This window comes from Poecilia latipinna, unplaced genomic scaffold, assembly GCF_001443285.1.
Source record: "Poecilia latipinna isolate Pla-1442-1.1 unplaced genomic scaffold, P_latipinna-1.0 Scaffold830, whole genome shotgun sequence".
In the NCBI taxonomy this organism is placed as follows: domain Eukaryota; kingdom Metazoa; phylum Chordata; class Actinopteri; order Cyprinodontiformes; family Poeciliidae; genus Poecilia; species Poecilia latipinna.
Window position 1 is genome coordinate 122,332 of NW_015113446.1, and position 27,738 is coordinate 150,069.

The window sequence follows — 27,738 nt, forward strand, 5'->3', positions numbered from 1 at the left end:
TGTGTATTGAGGGTAAAAAGATACAAGTATGTACATTACTATATTGTGAAATAAATATTTATGTTTCATCATATAAATTCATATAACTGTTGGCTTATTCATTAGATAGTGAGTTTTGAAGTCGTAAGATAATTTAGCCTATATTTATATCACAAATAAAATAAAAGTAATTGATTAATATTTGTTGGAATGTATCATATTTATTGATTTAATAAATTCGTAGTTAAATACTGAAGGTTTTTTTTTCAATAATCCATGTTCGAATGTATCACAAGAATTGTTCAAATACATACTAAATACATAATTAATTTTAATTTGATCTCCTTATGTATTCAAGTTTTAAACAGCAATTTCCACATTTCATAGTTTACTTGTGTATTTCATAACGGATTGATGAGTCTAAATCATTAGTTTTCCCTATGTCATAATGTAAAGCCAATATAATAAATTAATATATCTAATTATGTAACTACAATTAAATGTATAGTTCAAATATATTTAATGAATTATTTATATTATTCATTGGGATAACAATTTAAAAGGATTTTAAACTTGTATTTGAAATAAAGGTTGTCATACCATATATTTACCACATGGTGTCACAAGAGAGCTTCCCCTTTTTTCAGCTGCAGCGGTAAACTGCACGTGCATCACATCTGTCAGTGACCAAACGAAACAGGAGCGTTTTCTGTACATGAAGTTTGATTAGTCCCTACATAGTTAGTTATCATTTGGCATGTCGTCCTATATCGTACTGTGTTTGTGCTGTCATGTTAGCTTTAAAAGTTAACATTTCTGCTCCCCGGATACATTTTCTTTTCACGTCAGTCCCAATATACTTCGCCCCCAAAATCTGATTTGTAAATGCGTCACTGTCCCGCCCCGACGTTTACAAACTGTGCACTCAAATCAGGGACACTGCAGCGACTATGACCCGCTTTTAAGATGCAGTGAGGAATAGGAGGAGAAGGGGGCATCAGTGCAGATAGAAAAGAGAGAGAGGGAGTCAGTCCCACCGTGTTCTGTTGGTAAGGAGAAGCTGGGGTTCAGTCTGGCTGCATCACCGGAGACACAGAGCCCGCATACCCGGAGCTGCCTGTCGCAGGTAAATAAACTCATGTTTGCTACCCGACAATAGGCTTCCTAACACAGCTTAGATATGCAGCTATCTCTGATCGATATGCATGTGGATGCAAGCTGTAGTGTAATGTAGTGCAGTCAACTATTGTCCTGTTGATAGTAGATGTCGCAATTAGATATTGGCATTGTATGTGATGCTTTTCGGTAAAAGTTTAAAAGAGATTAAAACAACTGATTTCCTCACACAGCAGAGGCAGCTGTCCAAGGTGCTGAAACTGAAAAGATTTACCAGTGGCAGGAAACTTAATGTCATCTTGACCACTCAAATGTCTCCGACAGACATTGTATGAAAAGTAGTGCAAGTGTTTTTGTCTCAATTGCAGGTTAAAAGCAATGAAGACGGTCCCTTGAAGTTCCCATTGAATCCATACGGGATTAATGGACCTCTACTATGGCCCAAAGGAGATGATTGTACACCCATCACTTGTTGTACAATGACAAGCATGATTTACCTGACTGTAATAAGCAATTTGTACTTGCCCATTTTACTCTTTGAGGCATTCGTCTTGTCCAAAGGCAAGTATGAGAGGTCAGTTGTCCCAAGTTCTGCCTCCCGCCTGGTGGCACGAATGGATGGGGATGTAATAATAGGTGCCCTGTTTTCCGTACACCACCAGCCATCAGCGGAGAAGGTTGCTGAGAGGAAATGCGGAGAAGTCCGTGAGCAGTATGGCATCCAGAGAGTGGAGGCCATGTTCCACACCCTGGATCGAATAAACTCGGACCCCAACCTGCTACCCAACATCACCCTTGGCTGTGAGATCAGGGACTCCTGCTGGCATTCTTCTGTGGCCCTGGAGCAGAGCATTGAGTTCATACGGGACTCTCTCATCTCCATCCGAGATGACACGGAGGGCTCCAAGTGGTGCATTGAAGGGTCACCCTCCAGCCAGCCACCTCCTACCAAGAAGCCCATCGCAGGAGTCATCGGTCCTGGCTCAAGCTCGGTTGCAATTCAAGTCCAGAACCTTCTGCAGCTGTTCAACATCCCGCAGATTGCCTATTCTGCAACAAGCATTGACCTCAGTGATAAGACGTTGTTCAAGTACTTCCTCAGAGTTGTGCCCTCGGACACTCTCCAAGCCAGAGCCCTGTTGGACATTGTCAAACAGTACAATTGGACCTATGTGTCAGCAGTACACACAGAGGGTAAGACATCATCCTTCTTTTTAGATGTTAAGTGATATTTTCATTGGAGCCTAATGGCTTTTTGCCACATTGCATCCAAAAATGATTAACAAAGTTGCAAAGAAGTGGGACATGGAAGGGAAACGATGCATGATTTTCAAAATCGTTAGCTAAATAGTACAATGTGTGTATGTGTCTTGACATGAACAAAATCTCTGAATAGCAGAGACAACCCCCATATGGCATAAAGCTCATACAATGCCTCTTTAATAAATCATCTTCTTCTTCTTTCATTGAAAGAACATATTTTCTTCAATAAACCAGAGAAGGTTCTAAAGAAAGTCTAAGACGAGAGGATCACAGTTTAATAACTGTCTCTGAGAACAAGCTGAGCGGGATCAGTCACTTTAGTTGTTTCTTGATGATTCATAAAATCAACAGCATACATGTGCAGTACAGTGGCTCCGTTGTTATATGGTTGCTTGTGACGTTTCTTCAGTAAGTTATTTTAGAGGAAGAAAGACAAAGAGGGCAGCACATTTACTTTCCTTTTCCATTATTGCTTGCGGTTGTGTCAATAGCTTGTCCCGGGTAATAGAACCGGTTAGTTAATATGTTGATCATATATTTTATATTCCTTTTATGACTTCAATGAATGCTTTGCTTCTTAATTTTTGTAGTTCTGGAGTGACTGTAAACTTACTTAAATACTTGCTAATGCAATCTTTTGGACAAAAAAAAATCAGATCCACTGGGTCAAGAATCAAACCAGCTGGGTTTTCTCTTGATACTCTCATAAACAAAACAAAACAAAATACTTTGTCTTATTGGGCTTTTATGTGATAATTAACATTTAATTCGGAAGTGCAAGTAAAGTTTTTTTGGACAGATTAAAACCTGAAACTTCTAGGATGCATTCATGTTCAGTAAACCTGGACTATTACTTTGTAGAATGATCTTCCGTTGTTACGATTGTTCTTTGATTTGGCCATTCTGACACACGAATAGTGTAACTACGGTTATAAGTTTTGGGAACCTGCTAGTCGGTGAACCTTCACTACCAATCCTTCCATCCTTCCAAGCTTTGACCAGCTTCCCTGTTCCTTCTGATGAATAATATTCCCGCGATATATTGCATCTGCTACCATGTTCTACCTTGCTGATGGCATGTTCAGGGTGATTTACAGTCTGTTTCCAACACACGCAGCATTTTGGAGACAGGCTGAAAAGTCTGACTTTGATCAAGAGTGATTCCAAATGTTCACTTTTTCACCTTCTTCTGGGAATCTCTAATGGTACTATGGATTTCTTGATTCTCTATTTTCAGTGCTTAAAGAATAAAGGGAACAGAAAGCAAATGCACACCACACATTTTATTAGTTAAACAAATCTGTAAAATGTTTCATACTTACTCAGTGTTTCATGTTGACTCATCACATCGAGTTTAAATGATATAAACGGAAGCTTGTTGTAAAATTGCAACAAAATGCTCAAATGTTTATGAGGTCCTGATACTTTTGCAAGTCACTGCAGGTGTTCCTCTGATCCCTGGAACTGATTGATGAACTGTTCGAGGTCTACTCCACCTCTCATCTGTTCCTGGCACAGGAAACTGAATGAGACACAGAACAAACAGTGCATCCAAATATTGGTACATTTTTCAAAAGGTGAAACTGTTGATCGTCCCTCAATGTGTCGTGTCACTCAATTAGGCAAAGCGTCCAGCTTTTGGACAAATAGATATTCTAGCCACGGTTATGATCTGTGCTCATTAGGCATTCAGTTTTGTGAGTTTCCTGGCTTATCAGGAGCACTGATCATTTGAGGTCTACGAAGGTCAAATCAAGCCTCTTTCCTTAATTGATTCTGGGTTTCTTTATAAAAGCCGTTGAATTATTTAAGAAGTGTAATTTGCATTTGTAACATTCTGTTCACAATACCAAGTCCTGCAGTCAAGCCACTATAATAAAGGTCACGATGTATTCACCTATACAGCAACAAAAATATACATATTGAGTTGAAGCCATGTTTTGTAATACTTTGTAAAAGTATTTATACCCCCATTGGACATTTTGTCATGTTAAAACCAAAACCTCAATGTAATTTGTTGGCATTTTATGTGACAAACCAACACAAAGTTGTTGTTTTTTTTCTTCTCCTAAACTTACAGGCATTTCAAGGGGATCAGCAGTAGAGGTGCAGAAAAATAAATCAGTTCTATAGAGAACTGCAATTTATAGGCCTGGTAATTCTGAATTGAATCAAAATGCTAAATCAATTTTAAGATGTGTTTAAGTTGTACGTCTTTGCAACTACACTGCATATCGCAGAAGGCTGTCTCGCCCTCTGTATATATTTTGACTTATTCTATGATTTTTTTTATTTAAGGAAAAGCCAGCCTGCTAAGCTTATGCACAAACCGATTTTGTTTAAATATAAACTGATTGAATTTGATACAGAAATGTAAATCCCCTCCCCCCCCACACACACTGTCTTTTCCACTTATCAGTCACATAATTTAAACAGAATCTGCAGACCGATTGTTTCCGAATCGAATTGGAAGTGAATTGGTAGATAGTGAAAGATTCACATCTTTAATCAATAGTCAGGAGGTTCTGTAAGTCTGGAGGAGCCGTACAGATCCACTACTCAGGTGGAGGAATTTGAACTGAACTTTTCGTCACAAATCGAATGACTAAGAAAGACATTGTTGAGCGACAGCCTTAAGAAGTCAAATCTAAACGTTTCCTCAAGACATACGGGTGACCTGGAAAGCATGTGGAAGAAGACACTTTGGTCAGATGAGACCAAACTTTTATGTCCGCCGTGAGCGCACTGTAACCATGGTTACAAATGGTGGTTCAGGCATTATCATGAGGGGATTTATTTCTTCAGCAGGGACAGAGAAGAAGGCCAGAGGTATTTCCAAAATAGCTGAAGCTAAATACAACCCAAGTAAGGCACATTGAGATTTGCAAATTTAAAAGTCACAAAATATGTAAAAAACACTGTATGGCAATTACAAGAATATCAAAAATCCCTCACATGATTTGGAGTCAAATTTCATGCCTGCTTCATTTTTTTTCACAACAGAATATGATAAATGTAGGAAGAGGAGATGATAATCCTGTTAAAACATGGTAAGATTTCTTTGAGGTGATTAAAATCTGTTTGGCAAACGGATCAAAACCTGCAGTAAGCACGAGGCGCGTTTTAATGTGTTTTGCCACAACTGATTGATTCTTAAGATCCGAGCAGGCAAGTGGAAACAAGATGCAAGTCTTTAACTTCTGTTACAGCATCCTCTGGATATTTTACAACCCATGTTCTCTTCTGTGCCCAAAAAAACAACAAGAAATTCATATTCAATGACACTTCAGCGAATCTGAAAAACCACGCCGTCGAGAAAAGTTATGAATGACAGCCTACTGATCGCGTCTGTTCCCCTGCAAATGAGCCTCTGCTGACGGCTCCTCTTGTCTTTCTCAGGTAACTACGGCGAGAGCGGGATGGAAGCGTTCAAGGAGCTCGCCTCGCAGGAAGGCCTCTGCATCGCTCATTCTGACAAGATCTACAGCAACGCTGGCGAGAAGCACTTCGACCGGTTGCTCAGGAAGCTGCGGGAGCGTCTTCCCAAAGCCAGGGTTGTTGTCTGCTTCTGTGAAGGCATGACAGTCCGCGGGCTGCTCATGGCTATGAGGCGCCTCGGAGTGGCGGGAGAGTTCCTCCTAATTGGCAGGTTCGTTAGGGAATGTTTTCCCAAGGGGCTTCCAGCTTTATGTGTTGTGTTTTTTTTTTGTTTTGTTTTGTTTTGTTTTTTGGAGGACGGGAGATGAAACACTAACAAGCTAAAGTTGCTTTTATCCTTAGCTGTTTTTTTTGTAAAAATAGGCTGTAAAACTCAGATTAGCTCCTTACTGATGGTACCAAGTAGGACTAAAAACGGCACTTAATGGCTCTGTCAAAGCATGTTTTTGTTCCTTATAGAATATGCAGGTAATTCTGTCATTATCATTAAATGATCCACTAACTTTTAATATCTTCATAAAATACAGTAGATGTGATATTAAGATTATCTCCTTTTTCTTTTACAACTTTGTGGTATTTATGTAACAATTATTGAGAGTTTTGTGCAGATAGTTCTTCCAGTTCCATTTCAATTACAGCGCCATGTCAACATATTTACTACTTTTTCACATTTTTGTCACATTATCACTTCAAACCTCAGCATTTATTTTTTTGTGGTTTGTATTGATTTGTTGTGACAGACCAACATGAATATAGTGCAAGAAAATAGTAAAAGGAGTAAAACTCTGAAAAGTAATGTATTAAGTCCTCCCCCCTCCAACGACCTTCAGATCCCACAGTCTGTCTTTAAGTGGAAGGAAAGGGATTCATGATTTCTAAAATCTTTTACAAAAAACTGAGTCAAGTAGCTCAAATTTGAATTCAAAGCCCTGAATCAGCACTTTGTTGGATCACCTTCCTCTGAGGGCGATAATTAGGATATATTTTATAATCAATACACACCTGGAGACTGAAATATTGTCAATTATTATTTACTTCCCTCTACCAGCTGAAGAAAAAAAAAACACTCCCTCAGCATGATGCTGCCACTACCATGTGTCCATGTCTAAATGGTGTGTGCAGGGTGATGTGTAGTGTTGCCATATATGATTTTGGATGTGCACCAAAAACCTAAATCTCTGCCTCATCTGACCAAAGAAGCTGCAAACAGGAGCTGCTTCAGCATTTTGTCACCAATTGGTTTCTTCTTGTCACTCCAATATAAAGCCTAAATTTAATGAGTCCATGACTTAATAGTTGTCATCTCAGATTACAGTAAACATGCACCCATTCTCCAATTACTCCTGTTTTCAGGTTTGTGCCGTGTTTTTGAGATCTTTAAAGCTTGGCATTTCTGTTTTATAATCTAACCCTGCTTTAAACTTATCTACAATTGTTTACCTGGCCTGTCTGCTTGTATTTTTGTCAATTTCTTGTTTATTTACTTTATTAGTTCCTGCATGCTTTATTGTTCAACATGTCTTGCCGTATTCAGTTCATTAATAATGGTGGGAAAGTCTTGCCGTACCTGTTCTGGTTGTGCATTTGAATTTACTGTAGTTTCCTTAGATTAGTGTTAGCCTCCCCTTCTTGGTTTATTGTTTATGTCCTCTTCTGCTTCTCTTGTGATTATTGTTTTTTTTCCCTCCACCACCTGTCTCTTTTCAATAATCCAGCTAACCAGTATTTATCTCTCATTCTCTGTTTGTCCATGGTTTGCCTGTGGCTCTTCCCTGCTCTAGTCTCTTCCTGTCGTTTTCAAAGTCTCCACTGTATTTATTTATCACTGAAATTCAGTTTTGCCTCAGTCGGTTTCTGCATTCAGGTCTCTTAATTGTATAAAAACTGAGAATAAATTACAAACAAGTGTAGTCTATATAATGAATAGATTACCTCTAAATACACTCTGAATGGATTTTTATTAGGGGTATCTGAGTAAGGGGGACTGAATACAAATACATACTGCACTTTTAGGGTTTTAGTCAACCGTGTCCCTGCAGCAGAAAGTAGAATACTATTACAAAATATTCTTAATGACAATAAATAAAATCATACAATAGTCAATTGAAATTGTTTTTTTTTTATAGTTCTTTAACATTATTTTTTTCTATCTCCAAAGTGTGGTTTAAACTGGAAAAGTTTAAAAACTTACCTTGAAAATGCTTGAAAAGTATGAAACCTATATTATTACAAAATAAATAAACAATAATAAACTAGAAACAATTGACAATTTTCCTAACACTTCTCAAGTATGCATATTTTTCTATAACATAAACCCTAATTTAATACTTTGAAGTTTGTGAACAGCGTATCATGCAAAACTTTTGCAACTTTTATTAAGGTTAAATGTTAGTGTCTGTTCATCGAATGGTTTTCCTCATAACTTAAGGAAAAAGGACATCACTCATCCTTGTCTCTTGTTTGGAATCCATATTTTGGCGTGTAGATGTTCTCAGCCTGAATCAGTTGTTACACAAAATTCACACAAAACTCAAATGTTCCCAATTTTCCCAAAGAGTTCCTCTGAAGGCAGGAGACGCTTTGAATCAGGCTCACTGATGAATAATGCATCCACGCAGCAAGCTTTCCCGCTCCCTGTCAGATCTCCGGCAGGACGGGCTAATATGGGACAGCACCTCCAGCATAATCTGGGGAGTGTGCAGTAAGGAACATCAAAGCTAATACGGCAGAAATTATCCTATTGTGGAGTCGTGGTTTGTCGCTGGTCTAGTTAGCAGCTGAATTGAGGCCGTAATTAAAGTTAAATCTCTTTCATTCATTATAGATGTTTTGCTGGTTGTGTGGGCATTAAAATGTCACCCAAATGTTTCTGAAACTCACACGATCAAGTAAAAAGCGCTTTCTCTTGTGCTTCATGCCTGCCACGGCTGGTGGGAAGGGTGCAGAAAAGCAGTGTGTGTGCATGCGGCGTGTGTGTGTGTGTGTGTGTGTGTGTGTGTGTGTGCGTGTGACGGAGTGCTTTCTGGGTCAAGGAGACTTCTAAAATGGAAAATGTTTTTTAGAGCAATGCAGTAAGTGAACACACGCAGTCGCCTGTGCAGCAGGCCAACTGGACGGCCTGGAGGTGCTGGTCATCGGCCATCCATCTTCTGTTCTGCTGTGTGGAGGAAGACGGAGGAGGAAGGCTATTCTCACACCTCCCAATCAACAAATAACTTTTTTAACCAGCTCGGAAGCGATGCCCCCGTTCAATTAAACATGTACTCTATTTGGTTTCGAATCTATCTTAAAATAATTTCCTCCTCTCGTGCAGAATTACTTTAAAATCGTCTTCACATGAATAGTTTCAGTTTTGCCATGCGAAGCTAAATGATGTACAAGTGCATGAACTCAGAGTACTTTACAGTATGTGTGTGTGTGTGTGTGTGTGTGTGTGTGTGTGTGTGTGTGTGGACGTCAGAGCTGTAGGTTTTTGGCACTGGGAGTGTCGGCCTGGGGGTGGCGTGATGCTGTGAAGCAGATGGCCAGGTACTGTTGAGACCGTCGTAGCGCACAGCCTTTGTCAGCTCATTCTTGAAGTGTCAGCCAAGCCAAACGTGCGACTGGCTCCCACAACCCAAAAGAGGGTTTGAGGTGGGATATTTCTGTCCTGCGGATAAACAGCAATTTGTCCAAAGATTATGTTTTAAGTCGGAAACGGCATGCTATGACCCAGATTTATTACCGATTACGGCACCTCAAACTTTTTCACATTTTAGTGCACTACAGCCACTGCCTGTTTAATTTGGATTTATGCGATAGATCGAGCACAAAACATAAGATTTTATTCTGCCAACTACTCATTTTCATTCAAAACTTTTCTTCATAGCAACATGTGGCATGTTCATTTTAAATTCTAAATGAATGAAACAAACATAATTGTGTAATTGTAATGGAATTTACTAGTATATAATCTGTGGTGGTGGATCAGACATTAAAAAAAGATGGATGAAGCTGAATTCAGGGCAACTAGAAGACTTGTAAGAGGCAACAAAAGACTTGAGACAAAAGCTTTTAGCAATGCTAAAGCTTTGGTTTAAATCAAATCATGCTTTAGAACAGAGGTTCCCAAACTGTGGGGCGCGACCCCTGGGGGGGGTGCCATGCCATTGCAGGAGGGTCGGGGGAAACCTTCTGGATGAAAAGAAAAAAAATAACATGAACGCAGTATGCTCTGGGTTTTTACCTTAGAATGGCCAACTCTCTGTTATTCCTCTGTAAATTTGATACAGTAGAGGCTTCAACACTTCCCATATCTGTGTCCTCTATCACTTTTATCAGCAGTTAAAACTGTTTAATCCGTTGGTAACATGTCTTAACCTGTTTTTCCGAGCCGCCTTTAAACGTTACATGAGCGCTACGACGCTCGCACTGCGTTTACACCTGTGAAGGAGACCTGCTGCTGCTGCTGCTACGCAGGTGTGTTAGAATCATGGCAGCAAACCAGCAAAACGCAAAGAACTTTTCAGTTTTTCCTCCAAACTAACAGACTGTTGAGTAAAGCTGTTGGATGCAGGTAAAGTTAGCTAAAAGATAGCTAATATCAATACAGCACCTAAAGATTGTTAACAAGTAGCTTGTACTGAAGTAGCTGAACATGTTGTTGTCCATGTTCAGCTACGATTCATTTTGCCCCCAAAAAAGTTGATTCCCCCCCTTGTTCATCTGGAGACGGGGCTGAGTATAACAGGGAGTCTCTAAGAATCCACCCCCTTCGCTCACACACATCGTTCAACCAGTCAGCTATTTGTAAGCCATAGTGGGGCCCAGAAGTAGTTTGGAAACCACGGGGGGGGGGGGCAGGAGAAAAAGTTTGGTAACCACTGCTTTAGAATGACATAAAGTCAAACCTAAATCCAATCAAAAGTCTGTGACCATTTTTGATGCTGAAATAGTTGTTCATAGAAACTCTCTAGCTAATCTGACCCAGGCCATTTCACCTGTTAGAGGCGTATCCCCAAACAGCTGGAAGTTGCAGATTATCAGTGAAAAATATGTAAACATTCAGACTTTCCCTCTACTTCTTTAGTTACATGCTACTTTGTGTTGCTCTAAAACACATCACGTTTGTGGTTGTACTGTGACAAAAAGTGAAAACATTCAGGATAGGATTTTTTTCCCCAAACCACAGCATTTAGCGGAAGCCTGGCTAGTATCCGTATTTACCTTACGCTATGGGCTACTGCTTTCTCAGTTCTGTCGAGGAAAAAACTCTGGGGAATCCGTGTTGGTTGTTCCCAGCAAGTGCTGAGGATCTTATTGCTTATTCCTACGAAAAACATAATAATTAGGCTTATATAACCACTGCTAGGGAGCAAAAATAATAATGCACACGGTGGCAGAGTCAGCCAAGGTGGCAGTCAGCGTTCTCCCAATTACAGTCCCATGGAAAATTAGGTTTCTCATTAAGTGGAGCTGCTGTTCCCCCCATTACAGAAGAAACTAATCAAACCTAATGCAAGGCATAAAAAAGTTACCATTAAGAAAACCTGAAAAGACGCCAACACTTCCTTCTAAAGGACTTTCATGCAGATTGTTCTCCACCTCTATATTCCATTCACATGGCACACACTTCTGCCTTTTCTTCAACATGTTTTTAATTCCTTGCAGAAGATGAAGGTGAGTTCTTGACAGACAGATTGTTAACCATAATAAGCGACACATGCAGGAAATAGAGATTATGACCAGTGCAGAAACAGATTTCCCTCTTGAGGCTCGGAGTGTGTGAGCCGGGTGAGAGTTTGAATCTCTCAGGGGCAGACGGCACAGCTACGCTCCTAATCTGTGAATTCTCACTGGACTTGTGATTGTGTCAGTGGACTCGGAGGCTTTTCTTGTCTTTTCTCGGCAAGTACAGTGAGAACCGCACACCCTTCGGAAACTGGAAAATGGAGTTGTGGAAACACAGGAGGATATTTGAGAGAGCTCTGAATTTATGACCACTTATTTTTTTTTTTGATGTTTTCTTTTGATGTTTTCTTTTTTTTCCACATTCATTTTAGGGGTATAGTCATCGAGGGAATATGTTGTTTACATGCAGGTCTGTGTTCTAATGGAACAACTTTGTGTGTCATTTAATAAAGTACATTCTAACAAGACTGGGTGTTGCCCCAATACATTTCCAATATTTCGTCTTATGTGAATGAAAAAATTTAAATTGTAAAAAATAAATTGGCTAAAGTTTCGGTGTTCACCAGCATTTGCAAAGCGAGCATCTAAATTAAATACTTTCTAAAGTACCGTATTTAAGCGTCTCATTGACAAAATGGCGCCCTGGCATGTCGCCCATAACCGCCGCTGCTAGCACCACCTAGCATGTGTGCACGTGCCTTCAAAACGCTAGTTTCCAATCCCAACGGTGAATCATGGCGGCGGCAGAGACACATACCTTCAGATTAGTTAATCTGATTAATTGTGCTGTTTTCTGCAGTGACGGCTGGGCGGACCGCGTGGAGGTAGTGGAGGGATACGAACACGAGGCTGTTGGCGGCATCACCGTGAAGCTACACTCCGAAGAGGTCTCCTCCTTCGACAATTACTTCCTGAAGCTCAAGCTCAGCACGAACACGCGCAACCCGTGGTTCCCGGAGTTCTGGCAGCACCGCTTTCAGTGCCGCCTTCCCGGACACCCGCAGGAGAACATGAACTACGCACGCAACTGCTCAGGTAGTATATTTATTTTTAACAGAGAAAGTATCTGTTTGTTACTCTGAAATATTGTGATGTATTCAGTGCCAGAGCGAAGGAGCCAAAAGGCCCCATGAAGTGGAACAACCTCTTTAAATATGAATTAGACTACCCGAGGGTAAAATTCTCCACCAGTGAATCCAGTACATTTTTTCATATTGTTCATTTGTGTGTTACTTGGCTTTCACAGAGGATGATGATCTAGGTAAATTAAGTGCTTTTCATTATTAAAGGAACACTGCTAATGCATTAGCTTTGGTTCTTGTTTTCTTGAAATGATGCTCAACAAGCATGTTTCTAAATGTTTTTTTATGACACAGCTCTTTTTATTTATTCATGAGTTTTTTTCCCCCAACAAAAAGCTTGTATATATATTTACGTTTTTAATCAAAATATATGAGGGTTTTATTTAAAATAAAAAAGAAAAGATTCTCTCTCTTAATATAAATGACGTTTAAAGAAACTGATAAACGTAAATATAAATTGGTGCATGCAACACCTATTTTTTTTTTTTTCAGTTGACACCTCTGGCTCTACTTATCTGGATTTATGTTGCACTTTTTGTTAAATAATATTTTTTGCAGCATTCACACTTTTTTTGTGTGTGATATTTTTGGTCTGATGCACAAACCTGAAGCTTTTGTTTGCTCCCATGAGCTGTCATGTTTTAATTTAAGAAAAAACAACACATTAAAAATTGTATTAAAAAAATACTTATTTTTGTCTTTTTTGTGGAAAGTAGTTCCCGTTTGCTGTTTAGTCATTTTTATTGTTTTTATTTCTTATTTATTAATTTATTTTGGTTTAGAACTCCAAGATGGTGAGTGATTTTTTATTTTTATTTTTTTTCTGAATGGAAACATAACGCTGCTCACCTCACAAATATACCTGGAGGTTGACTGACATTAAAATTGAAACACATTAATGATACAATTAATCTCAGTGGACCTCTTATATATGAAGCTATTGGGATGTTTTGTTTGGGATTCCGAGAGCCCAATAATTGGGTTCGTTTGTGCTCTCACGCCCTCCCTCTATGCTTTAAGGCAGTCGCATAAAACAGCCCAATAACTGGCTGAATCTTGCTGAATTTGCATGTGAGCACACAAACCGTGCTGTTCTACTCATATAGTAAGCAGACAAAGTCCCGCTGTCATGCAGCCGAATAATCCCGACATGCAGCAGTAGGTCCCTCTGCTTGCATGCAGACATCATAACATCGCCGCATCATGACTGAATCTCCTACAGCTTAGTGAGTGCAGCGAGCGTCAAAGACAAGGAGCTGCTAAAGTAGGTCATCACCAGTCGCTCCCTTCGGATGCTCACCCAGCTGCTAACCCGACTGTAGTTACTGTTTGTGTGTTTGTTTGCACAGGCAGCTTTCCCACCAGTTGTTCTGAAATCATTATTGCAACAAGCACAGCATACAGGAGGGGATGCTTATAAAGAAATATCGTCACCTGCTGCTGCTGCTTAGAGCGGCTGCAATCTGTTTTTTTCCCCCCAGAAAGTATTGCATGAATTCTCAACAAATGATTGAAATGCCATCTAACAGGAGAGTGGAACAAACCAGCAGCAGAAAACAAGTAGAACATTTAAATCCAATTGTAAGATACATTTAATGAACTGCTCTCCTGGAAATCAGCCAAGATCTTTTTTCCACACCCTGTTTTTGATTTTTACAAATCCAAAAATGTGTTTTAAGGATTCTGTGAAATTGACGCGTTGATGCTAGTCTCAATCTAAGATACCGTAATCCTTTTTTTTGTATGTTTACAAGTATGATGTTTCATAAATCACAGAAGCTCAGTTTAATGGAGATTAACCCTGATCATTCTTTGGTTTTTCTTATTTTAGACTAAAGATGATCAAATATATTCTTAAAAAAAAGAGTGAAATGGCTATTTGAACTTAGCAACAACAGAATCTTCTGCACTCAGACACCAGCTTCTCCAGCATCATTTTGCTCACACAGGATTGGAATATTTACTGGACATGCAATAGAAATAGAAAACCTTTTCTTTCTTTCCTTCTTTTTTCGGGACTGCTTGTAGGAAGCCATATCTCCAAAATAAAGCAACCCTTACAGATTTTTCTCCGTTTACACAAAGCTCAGAGAAAGCTGTGTTTCTGTGACAGCATAGTTTAAGGAGAAAGGACAGTGCAATCGCTCTCTGCACAAAGGAGGAATGGACATTCAGTCTGTGTTCAAAAGTGGATCATACTTAGACAGGCGAAATACTAATAATTCTTGCTTTAGGATAAACCTTGCCAGACTTCCAGCCTTCACACTGGTGCTCAGATCTGCAACATTAACGCCTGGACCCATCTATCTTTTGGCTGAAATCAAGGCACCACCAAGATCACACACACATTCAGATAAACTACAGTTAAATATTGCTAAAATATAATGGTTCAATAATGAAAAGGGCTGTTTTTAAAACAAAAAAAAAAATATATATTTTTTTGTTGGTTTTGAGATAATTTATATTACGCACCACAATTAGTAGCCACGTGTGGAAGCCGAGAGCAGACGTTTTACGTATGTAGCTTTTCCTGATGGTTTTCTCGAAATAACAAGTGTGTGTGTGTTGAACTGTTTAGATTTTTATTTGCAAAAATATTTTAAAACCATTTATCATTTACCTTCCACTTCACAGCTGTGCTCTTCTTTATATTTTTATTGTGTCCAGTAAAGTCTCAGGAAAACACAGGAAGTGTTACATAAGTAAAGGTTTAAGACGTACAAATACTTTTCCAAGGCATGTGCATGTACAGGATAATGCTATCTTGTACTGATAGTCAAGGTAAAGACTGCAGTGTAATGCATTATTACTAGTTGCTTTAGCTTGCATTGCAAAAAAAAAAAAATTATAATAATCAGACTTCGGGGACCTTCAGCGAGAAGATGCAAAATATTGAACACAGCTATTAACACAAAAAGATTGCCGCAAGAGAGGTTTAAGTACAATGTGAAACGCTTAATTAAAAAACTGCTTTCTCCAGCTTGCATTACACTGAACTGATAGGGTGTGTTTGAAAGATCACATACTCTAATGTTACTTATTTTTTAAGTATTTGTTAATCCCCGCAGTGACAGATGAAATTAGGAAGCTAAATAAAAGAAAAACCCGTGAGACTTTGTGACATTAACCGTGGTCGAGCAGAATACAGAGTCGATGCGGTGCAGGTTTTAAACAGTTGGACCATTTCTAATTGAATCCTGACTCATGACTCCAAGAATGAATAGTTTTGCCATGGTAACAAGGTTTCTTTGAAGCCATTTTCTGAGACTTCCAGTTCCTTAAAAGCAGTCTCCCACAGAGGACAAAAAAAAAAAAAAAACGAGCGTGTTTCCAGCAGCTTGAATTCAGAGAACATTTTCTGCATCTATGTGCACCCTATCACTCCTTTGTAATACCTTGCATCCTGCCAGGCAACCTGTTGGGTACATCTGAACCTGAGAGATGACATAAAACATGCTACTGCTTGCATTGACGAGGCACTGTACGGCTTTTCCCTTTTTAAAAAAACGAATACACTTATCTTGTAGGAGATTCCTTACTGTTGTCTCCTTCATGGGCAGGTTATGAAAGTCTTGAAGACAACTATGTTCAAGACAGCAAGATGGGCTTTGTCATCAATGCCATCTACGCCATGGCACACGGTCTGCATGACATGCACTCTCACCTCTGTGATGGCCATGTGGGACTGTGCGATGACATGAAGCCCATCGATGGAAGCCATTTGCTGGAGTTTCTACTCAAGACGTCCTTCACAGGAGTGTCCGGGGAGGACATATGGTTTGATGAGAATGGAGACTCGCCTGGAAGGTGAGCTACTTTATATGTGTGGTTTAAAGCGTGGTTGTATGCCACAATTGTGGCTAACAGATAATATAAATCTCATAGGCATTGTCTTTATAAAAAAAATAGCTGCTCAGGCTTGAAAACCCTCCAATGTGGCTCATTGAGAACAAATCTATAAAGAGGAGTGGGCTAACATTAATCCTTAGCAATGTAAAAGACTTACTACCAGTTTTTACTGACAATTGCCGTCAAGGCTGGAAAGTCAAGTTACTGGGTTCAGGAAGTGGTTAATTGTTTTTGAAATAGATGTGCCACGGTTTTTCTGAATACCTTTTTGTCCCTCAATAAATTAAATTATGATTTTAAAGTTGCTTGTTGTATTTACTCATATTATCTTTGCCCTATATAAAAAATTGCATGATGAAGTCAAGTACTTAAGCATTACAAATGAACAAGAAATCTATTGGGAAGGAAAGCAAAAAAAGAAATATCACTAATTTGAACAACACAAAATGGGAAAAACTGATTTGAAAAAGAGTCTGTTAAAGAGTCTTTTTTAGCTATAAATTATTTAGATTACCTTGTTGTCATCTTTGTCCCGCCCATCTTCACTCAGGTATGAGATTATGAACTTCCAGCACGTGGAGCCTGGTGTTTATGACTACATCAACATCGGCTCGTGGCATGAGGGCATGCTGAGCCTCGACGATGAAATGATCCATATGAACAGCAGTGACATGGTCCGCTCCGTCTGCAGCGAGCCCTGCTCCAAAGGAGAAATCAAGGTCCAGGACTAATCTTTTACACGCTGCGATTAGACTCCACTGATGGCTGACATCTTTAATGTTTTTGCACTGAGAAAGTCTACTCCCATTAGAGACAGAACAGACTTTAGTCATACTCTTTAGTTGTCTATTTAACTATACAGTGTTTGTTGATAGCTAGCTGACTAGCTAACCGGCTAGCTTAATACTTAGCTAGACAGCTAGCTAACTAGCTAAATAGTTAGACAGTTGCTAGCTAACTATCCAGCGAGGTAGTTAGCTAGCAGCCTGTCAATAGATCTAGATAGACTTTTTATTAATCAACAATAAAAATATTGTTAAAAGCATTGTAATTCCAGTTGAGATATTATTTGTTTTCTATAATTCTGTTATTACTCACAACTGTAATAAGTTATTTATTAGTAAAAGATTTCAAAAATAATAGTTACACTACCAATTTGTTACTTATAACTTTTATTTATTTACATGTTCCATGTTTTAAGCTAATATAAAATATTTACTGGCTTTCCTTTTGTTCTGGGCAGCAGAGAGTCACACAGTGGTATTTTTAGATAAGTACTTTATATATATATATATATATATATATTTGTTTCTTTTGGATAGGTCATAAGAAAGGGGGAGGTGAGCTGCTGCTGGATATGCACTGCCTGCAAGGACAATGAATATGTGCAGGACGAGTTCACATGCAAGGCCTGTGAGCTGGGCTGGTGGCCTGACGAAGAACTGGAGGGTGCGTTTGTTTGTCTTCTTCTCCTCACTTTTACAACTGCTGTAAAGTTATGTCAGTTTTGGAGACGAGATGATAGAGGATCTAAAAAGCTGTCATCAGAACTGTACCAAATCACCAGATAATAAATAAATAAGACTATGTGGAGTTCCAATCAGATGGCATGAATGTCATACACATTTTGTTATATTTGATTTCAACCACTCTTGTTTTTTTTGGGGGGGGGCGTTTTTGTGAAGGGCCAATCACTCAGTGATCTTCAATTGCAAATTGGATGCATGGTTTTTAAATTCATTGTGCATTTCCTCTACATAGAATCAACATACAGCATGTAAGCTCAAATAAATACATACACCACCAATATCTGGATGAATCATGCATGTTTCAGAGAAATCATATCTCATCAAGTTTCTGAAGTAATTCTAGTTGGATATTCAACCACTCATTTTTGTAGTAATTGATACATTTTAAGTATAGTCACATGTACAACCCGGTTTTAGTCTGGACAATTCCTGAATCTTAATGTTTTCCTGGATGACACACTCCACAACCAGAGTTGACGGTTTTGGTATTGTCCACCATCTGACCCAAGCGGTCACCCTCAAAGGAAAATTGATTAAGATGCACAAGAACAATCAGATTTTTTGTTCTTTTTATGGAGGACCCAATCAGATGATTTTTTTTGTCTGATTAGAAAAGGGTTATTATGTTTGGTTTGTTTGCTTTCATGCTGACTTAAACTGGGGTTACTTTAGTTGCCAGAGTACCCATTCCTTTGGCATTATGCCTTCAAGCAGCGACAATCGCTTGACTTACAAAACCAAAAAGTTCCCCTAAGCTCTTACGTCTCCTGCCAGAACTACTGCACCCTGCACAGTTTGTCCTGCTAAGAGTTTTCTGCTTCCCAAACCTGTTCTGTCCTATTTTCATTGCCTTCCCATGACACCTGAGAGCACATTCATCATCTTCACCATTTCATCCGACAGCAGCCCTATTCCACTTACCACTCTTCTGGCCCACTTTAGCAAGGCCTTGTACGCCTTTCCAAACAAAAGACATCTTCTTAACACATTCATCAAACGTAAGCTTTTGCATTTTTATCAGCAACAGCATAACAGTGCTGATGACACCAACAGAAACAGATCACCCCTTGACTGTCTATGTCTAGTTTAAAAGTGTTAGAAAATATACAGATTCCACATTCCCCTTGTACTCTACAAATGTAAAAATATACCGTAGGTGATTTTACTCTGATGACTGAAATGTGCAGCTATTTACTTTGTCCTGCTTCTTCGGCCCCCTCTAGCCTGGCTGCAGCCCAGCCTGGCCATGGCTCAGTTGAAAGGCGTTTATTTATAGTTGAGCTAAAAACCTACTTTAGAAATTACTGTATTTTCTCCGACTAAGATGCTCGTCATTTCTTGTACATGCAGTCATGTAAAGTGGCCTGAAGTCTGAAGGGCTTTTTATTTCAAAATTATTTATTCACCTTTGAGTTGATAGCCAATCTAATATAATCATATTTTGTCAGGCTGGAGCCACAAACGTCCATATATTGGTGTTGCGTAGTCTTAGTTTTCCACCACACATACTATTTTGCATGTTGCCTAAAAAGTTAGATTTTGGTCTCGTCCGAGCACCATTTTTACGCGCATTTCATCTTGCCCCTGTAGATTATGTAGCAAACCTTATAGGCCACTCTTCTTCCATAATGGCCAGATGTGAACAGTTTCTGCCACCTGAGCTGTCGATCTGTGCAACTCCCTCTAAGTTATCATGGACTTCTTGTTGCTCCTCTCATAAATGCTTTTTTGGTGGCCTCTCAAATTAGGGTTAGTTCCTTAATAAGTTTGCATTCTGGCTATGTTCTTTTCATTTTTTAATAAAGGATTGACCAGCATCCTTTGAGATGTTCAAAGTTTGGAATTTTGCTTTCTTACGTAATTTTGTTGTGATTTTTGCCTAAACGTTCCTTTTTCCTGACCTATCTGCAGTCTTCCTGGGTCTTCGTGATGCTAATGTTGTTTGGCAAACATCTGATGCCTTCTTAGAAAGCTCTATTTCCTTTAAATTAATTTATTTCATTTGAAAAAACAAATATTGTAATGTTCCATTTTGACCCCCAAGCACCAGACAGAGGTTTTGCGACTAACACTGGTTTATTTAGATCAAACATAACGGGGCAGTTCTCAAAGAAATACCAGCCAACTCTCTCATCCTCCAACAACAGCCCCCTCCCTCCCAAGAAGCATCCCAAGATTTCTTCTAGTACAACCTCAAAAACAACCTAACTTAAGAAACAATAACCATGCAACAGCACCTAATAATCCATTACTGATCAATGCAATTTCATGTTGGTCTGGCACATAAAATCCCCCATAATGTTGCTGGTCAACTCGAACAACCACTGTGAGCTTTGTGATTCTGTGACATGATGTAAAATAGCATGTATTCTCCCGTCAGGTTGCGAACCAATTCCCCTGCACTACCTGGAGTGGAGCAATCCAGAGTCCATCATCCAGGTTGTCTTCTCCTGCCTGGGCATCCTGGTTACGTCATTCGTTGCCTTTGTCTTCGTTTTGTACCGTGACACGCCTGTGGTGAAGTCATCCAGCCGTGAGCTCTGCTACATTATCCTCGCGGGGATCTTCCTGGGATACCTGTGCCCTTTCACCCTCATAGCGCGACCCACGGTGGTGTCCTGCTACCTTCAGAGAATTCTCGTCGGACTCTCGGCTGCCATGTGCTACTCCGCACTCGTGACCAAAACCAATCGCATCGCTCGCATCCTGGCGGGCAGCAAGAAGAAGATTTGCACCAGGAAGCCGAGGTTCATGAGCGCGTGGGCTCAGCTGGTCATTGCCTCAATACTTATTAGTCTTCAGTTGACGTTGGAAGTTACGCTTATCATCATGGAGCCTCCCGAACCGATCAAATCCTACCCCAGCATCAGAGAAGTCTTTCTGATCTGCAACACCAGCAACCTCGGCGTTGTGGCGCCACTGGGCTACAACGGTTTGCTCATCATGAGCTGCACCTACTATGCCTTCAAGACCCGCAACGTTCCCGCCAATTTCAACGAAGCCAAGTACATCGCCTTCACCATGTACACCACGTGCATCATCTGGCTCGCCTTTGTGCCGATCTACTTCGGCAGCAACTACAAAATCATCACCACGTCGTTCTCCGTGAGCCTCAGCGTGACTGTGGCTTTGGGGTGTATGTTCACGCCAAAAATGTACATCATCATCGCGAAGCCGGAGCGGAACGTGCGCAGCGCGTTCACCACGTCTGACGCTGTGCGCATGCATGTTGGCGACGGCAAGATCGCTTGCCGAAGCAACAGTCTCCTCAACATGTTCAAGAGGAAGAAGAACACCGGGAACGGCAGGTGGGTTCATTAATTGAGTCTGAGTCCTGCTCCTGAGGCACCTCAGGGATGCTCGTTTTACTGGAACTCCCTCTCTGAGGGAGCTTGACATCTAGCTGTATTTACTGTCAGAGAGGCACCTGTTGTAAAGTGTGGCAAATATAGGTCATCACTCAATTCACACAGACGTGTCATCCTTTGATTTGTTGGCGAAATTAAAACAAGCATCCCTATGTGCTGAGGGATAAAAAAAGAATAAAAAGGGTTTCTACAGGACTCATTGAACTAAAGATCAGACCAGAAAATAATACATCTCACGTCAGAAGTCTGCATACATTAACCACTGGCATAAATGTCTGTTTATTTCAAACTTTTAGTCATTTATTCAGTGACAAAACTTTTTTCACGATCGACTGTTTTTGTTTGTTTTTACAAAAATTGGTAGCACAACTTTTATATATTCTTGACTTTATATATTCCATACTGGCTCAAATATATACATTAATTGGCCAATTTATAGTTGTGTGTTTGGCCTGTTTGTATTGTGTGAACACCCACTCCTTTACAAATGTTAGCTACTTATCTGGAGGTAATGGTAAACCTTCATTATTCCCACCTCTATTTGCAATGCATCACTGTCACTGGCAGCAAAACAGGTCCATTACATGATGCTGCCGTCACCATGCTTGACCGTTGTACCAACACATTTAAGTGAATTCTGCAATTTTTGCCAAGACAAATGGTCAAATATTCTACTAGAATTGATCTGGAAGCTTGTTTAAGTTGGTAAGGTGCAACTTACTAGGAGACCAAATGGTGATAGGAGTGTGTAGTCAAAATTGAGCCTCTGTGGATTAGAGAAAATTCACAATCAATCAAGTGCAGTGAAGTTTTGTTTTTAAAAATACTGAAATTCATTGTTTTATGGTTAGTCTACTCAGGAAAAAGAAAGATTGAAAGGAACTACTGAACATTACTTGACATTCATGCCAATCTTGAATGCATGTAAGCTTCAGACTAAAACTATGAGGCCTTTGTGTGCTAAATTCAACTCTCTATTAAACCTGAAGATACCCTGAAATACCATCTATACACTTAAAATCAACTAGAACATATATAAAAACCATTGTTAGTTTCAAACTAGCATGATTTTCTGACATGAACTTGAACCTGTCTTTTCTTCTACACCTTTGCGGGTTCCTGCGCAGTAACAGCCATCTTTATTTTGTTCATAGTTCTAATGGAAAGTCTGTGTCATGGTCTGAACCAGGTGCAAGACATCCTCCCAAAGGGGATCATATGTGGCACAGACTGTCAGTGCATGTGAAGAGACAGGAAGCAGGTTCCAATCAGATGGCTGTCATCAAACCCTTAACTAATACCTACCAAAACACTGCCGGGGAGTTCTCAGACCTCAGCACTAAGACGTTGTACAATGTGGCTGAGGAGGATGAAAACGACCCGCTCACTTACAGCTCCCCCGCCACTCCCCCCATGATGGCCCACGGACAGATGCCAGCCTGTGACATGACAAAAGAGGCGGCCGGGGACATGGAGCTCTATTCCCTGGAGCGTCTCCAGCAAAATAGCGTCATCCCTCAACACTGCGTCACAGACCGCCTGCAGGAGGAGATTGTTCTGAATAAGTTCAGCAGTGACACCCATGAGCTCGTTGACAACGTGTGCCTGCCTCCGGCTGTTTCAGGCATGCCGGTGTACCACCAGGCTCACCTCATCCAGCAGGAACCCATCCTGCCTGTCCATCTTGACCCATTTGATGAGGAGCCCGTCTCCCCTTTAGAGGAGGAGGAGGAAATGGAGAGCGAGCAGTTCGGCCTCCTACAGGGCTACATGTATAACAACACCCAGATTCACGACGACGACGAGGAGGAGGAGGACATGATTGAGGTCAAATTAGCAATGGAGGACTCCGTCGCCCTGATGCCTCCATCCCCTTTCCGCGATCGCTCCGGTACCCCAATAAGCCCATTTCCCAATTCACCAGTGTCCGAGTCCGTCTTGTGCACACCTCCAAATGTGACGTATGCCTCTGTCATTCTTGGAGACTACAAGCAGAGCGCTTCGACTCTGTAATTTGATGCCCTAAACGTTAAAGGTGCAGTGCGTAACTTGAATTTTTTTAAAATGTCTTTTTTACCCATTTGTTAAAACTGTCACCATGTCGTGCCAGTATGGTTTGAGACAATTTGTGAAAAGATCGATCTCCTCCAACTCCTCCATGAGCTACTATGGTCATCTGAAGAAATGCACCACTCCCAATCAAAAACATCCAATCAGAGCCAGGAGGAGGGTCTTAGCGCTGCCATTCATCCTTGTGTACACGCTGCTAGATATGCTAATGGAGGAGAAACAACTTACCATTACAGGAAAACCGTTTATCGCAGTCATCAGTCGCCATACTAACTAGCTTGAGCATTCATGACAGACTGTGCAGCAAGAAGGGGGAGATAAATGGGAGAATGAGCAGCGCCACACAGAGGGGTGACTGACAACGGTAAGACCCTCTTCCTGGCTCTGATTGGTTGTTTCTAGATAGCACTGGGAGAAGGCAGAGGAGCTTGATCTTTTTTTTTTTCACATTTTATCTGTCTCGAACAAAAATGTCACGACAGTGTCAGTTTCAACAGATATGTAAAAAATATTTTTTATGAAAGTTACATACTGCAGTTTTAAGAGTTCTGCTACATGTTCAAGTTTACGTCGACATGCGCTGTATGTGATAATATATAAGGAAAAAGTCACTCTGTGGTCATTTTCACTCGATAGTTTTTACTTAAGTTCCTACATTTTATAAGAATTAAATACACCGTATGCAGTAGTGAAATATCTTGCAAACACGCTGTATATTTCTGATGTAATATTTTACATTTAAGTAGATTCTGCCTTTACTTGACAATTGAATAAGATTGCCAATGGATACATGTACATTTATTTATTTGAAAACAGATTTTTAACCAGTCTAACAATAGTTTCAGTATAAGACTATTCACTTTGACAGTATGCTAAGGAAAATGTGTCTTGTGTTTACACATTGTAACTGCTGTCTTTCATCAGATAAGAGGAGGATATAAGCAGCCGTTGGGTTTTAGATCGTCTCATTTATGTTATTGTAGAATTAGGTGAGATGAAGAAAAAGCTGCTCGTAAAAGTTTAAGCTGAAGAACAGTGCAGCCAAGATACACAAGTTCTACATTAGCTTAGCATAAAACCAGACGGATAAGTTTCTTCACCAAAATGGCCACAATCTGTCTCCAATCAACTCCCATTTCAGACTTTTTTTTCCCTACAAAACACTTCCCTCAAGTTTTTCTGACTTCATTACCAAAATGCACTCTCTCTCACTTGTGAGCAGGGATTTCTTTATAAAATCTCTCTAATTATTAAAACTGTGGTTCAGTTTCATCAACTCATACATTCATTTTGCACCTACATATTTTCTTCCCTTGTATACTCCAGCTGTATATCAGTTCAGTTTTTTCCCTAATTATTTTCATGATAGTCATAAAATGGTCACATATAATTTAGTAATCTGCATTATTTTCTAAAGATTCTAAATTCTCATCTATTTTTTATGTATGTCATTTCTGATCTCTATTTGGACCAGCTGATTCCATTGAATTATGTCAGATTATGTCCCTGATCAATCCAACAACTATGGCTGACCTCTTGTGGGAAGACATGAAATAATGGAGTCTTAAAACCACATATCCTCACAGTAGGCTATATTTAAAAGATAGGGAAACACATTGACTTTGACATTTGTGTCAAAGAGTCCACAAATGTCTACTTTCGTAGATAGAAATTGACAAATTGCCTGTGACAAAGTGGAGCTATATGCTCCGCGGCATATAGCTCCACTTGGTATTCAAGAAAATCAATTGCAAAATTACTGCACGAAAGGGCAAAAACACACAATGTCTGAGCAGAACACAACAGCTATGGCATCTGCAAGAAAGGTTGGTTGTTGTTGTCAACTGTGAATGTTGAAAATGAATGTACTGTGCTGAGAAACCCTAAAACCAGGTCTTGAACCTGCAGAGCAGGCCCAGAGCTTTACACTGCCACCATTGTGTTTCAATGCTGGTATCATGTCGTTTTTCTGTAGTGACATGTTAGTTTTGCTCCGGATGTAATGGGACACTTTCCACAAAGCTCCACTGCTGTCTCAACAGTCGACAGAATAATTTCCCATATGTCTTCTTGGGGATGACTGAGAGGTTGTTTGGGAAACATGAAACAGGGCCATGTGGTCATTTCGGTCCTGGTCTTAGAACTCTGCCATGGATGTCATTTTTGTTTAGGCTCTGTCCCATGAAAACTGATCTCAACTTCTTGGATCTTTTGTGACCTGTGTGTTCTTGAACCCAGTCCTGGGAAGATTCAACAATGTCCCGTTTTGTCCATTTGTGGATAATGGCTTTCATTTTCTTTGTCTGGGCTCCCAATGTTGCTTAAATTGCTTTGTAGCCTTTTCCAGACTGTTAGGTGTCATTGACATTGATTTCCCATCTGTTCTTGAATTTTTAAGATTACGCCGTCAGCGTTTAGCATGCTGAAGTCTTTCAGCATACTTTAGTCAAGTTCTATGGTGATTTCTTGAGTCCTAAAGGTTTGGCAGTAATCCCTATATTTTGCTAGAGAAACTGATGCTGGAAATGCGGTTAATAATAGCTACTTCATGATTTGAGCAATTGTTTTTTTGTTTTTTTTTACATCAGCCCAGGTGTGTTTAGATGGATTTTTATCTTTAATAAAGGAAATTAAGCTCCTTTTTGGTTTTGTTCTGTTCATGACTGTCAGATATTGAATTTGTTTGATCTAAGATTTAAGTAAAAAGATTAGAAATGTGTGGGGCAGCAAATTATTTTTCACAGCACTGTATTTGCATAATAAAAGTAACACAATATTCACTGAGCTTATAGTTTTCAGTTGCATCGATTGTATTTTATTGCATTACTAATCACATAACGTTGATGTGTAACTTCTGTTTTGTTTGATCACAGCCTGGCCTTTATTTATGTAGCTAAATATGACTAGGCACAAACTAACATTTTTAACACTTGGACGTTTTAATTAGAAAACATTAGAAAAAGTATGTGGATTTTTTTTGTAACCTTTGAGCGAGGTCTGATTTAGTCTAGTTTTATGCTAAGCTAAGAGATGCTAAGCTAGCTACTGGATGTTATTCCTCCCTTAGCCTGCACAAAGGCATATTTTGTCATGTAAAATTAACCCGAAAGGTCAAACTATTGCTAAAGTGAACTTTTTAATTAATTTATTTCTTTTGAAAAATGTATATTTATTTATCTGTCCCACAAGACTGTATCATGAATGTAGCAGAGGACAACTTCAAGTGCCACATTTTCATTAAAACTTTGTCTTTTATACGTTCAACACATTTCTATGGTCTTGTAATACATGTAAATCAAGTGAAAAATTTGTATCTTTTATAATAATACATCTTATGTCAGAGCTAGGTATGACTATAAGTTATTTGACGTACATTTGTTTTGTGAATGTATGAATTGTGTATCATATTTTGGTATTCAGATTGTATCTATTTGTGTAACAGTATTACAGTAGATGATAGCTGTAAGACTTTCTGGTTTTATCAGTTTCTTAAATATTTAGATTCTGAAAGTCTATCTCTGATATATAATAAGAGAAGTGCTTCTGTTACCATTAGTAACCAAGCTATTTTCAGATCATGCAGTATAAAGTCCACAGTTACACTGTATTTACTGTCGCCAATCATTTGAATTATACTTGTCAAAATGGAGTGAATTAAAACTTTTTATGCTTTTTGTTGTCTGTTTCATGATGAACATGTGTAGCTCTCCGAGTTGAGGCTACCATCTCTGATAATTGTTTTAAATGAAGATTTCATTACCCCGTGTATTTTTTTTTTAAAATCAAACATAAGTCTACCCAAGAAATGGTAAGTAAAATAAAGAGATTTTGGATACTGTTTATTTCAATATTTATTTTCCATTTTAGAGCAGTATTTTTCAAATTACCCACCAATTAACTTTCTATAAAAACAAAAAATACCTGATTAAATATCTACCAACTCATTAACTATGAAAGAAAATGTTAATTCACTTATTGGGAGACATGGTGCAGAGAAAAACTTAAGTTAACTAGAGTGCTGTGAATTCATTTTACAGATCTTGTGGTATCCTCACACGTGGTTCCAAGTGTTTAACAAATAAAAATATGAAAAACATGTCTGTTACATTCTACCCCAATTCTCCCTGACACCCCTAAATAAAACCAACTGCCTTTAGAAGCCATCTAATTAGTAAATAAAGTTGCTTCATGCTGTGTGGATGATTTTCTTATTTATTTAACAAATAAATGAGAAAACCATGAGTCCTTTTCTTCACAGTTATGCACCACTTTGTGTTTGTGGGTCAAACCAAACCCCAATGAAATTCACTTCAGCTTAAAATTTTAAATAGTTACAAATGTTTTTGGATGGCTGCATATTTATCTAAGAATAGA

At 39.3% G+C, this 27,738-nt stretch overlaps 1 protein-coding gene across 4 annotated transcripts; it reads left to right on the forward strand.

The window, feature by feature from the left end:
- Positions 1-733: 733 nt before the first annotated feature.
- On the forward strand, positions 734-27,036 carry grm1b (glutamate receptor, metabotropic 1b). 4 transcript variants are annotated; one of them, XM_015047512.1, is made up of 11 exons: positions 734-1,105; positions 1,464-2,289; positions 5,758-6,007; positions 12,266-12,501; positions 12,713-12,727; positions 13,331-13,342; positions 16,109-16,355; positions 16,948-17,116; positions 17,720-17,846; positions 20,307-21,234; positions 22,484-22,683. In XM_015047512.1, the coding sequence occupies exons 2-11, from the start codon at positions 1,575-1,577 to the stop codon at positions 22,590-22,592; spliced, it is 2,808 nt and encodes a 935-aa protein (XP_014902998.1). In that variant the 5' UTR covers positions 734-1,105; positions 1,464-1,574; the 3' UTR covers positions 22,593-22,683. The 4 variants fall into 4 exon arrangements, with proteins under 4 accessions (XP_014902998.1, XP_014902995.1, XP_014902996.1 ...); XM_015047509.1 differs by having other exon boundaries at positions 740-1,105; positions 22,449-27,036; XM_015047510.1 differs by lacking the exon at positions 13,331-13,342 and having other exon boundaries at positions 742-1,105; positions 22,449-27,036.
- The last annotated feature ends 702 nt before the right edge of the window (positions 27,037-27,738 follow it).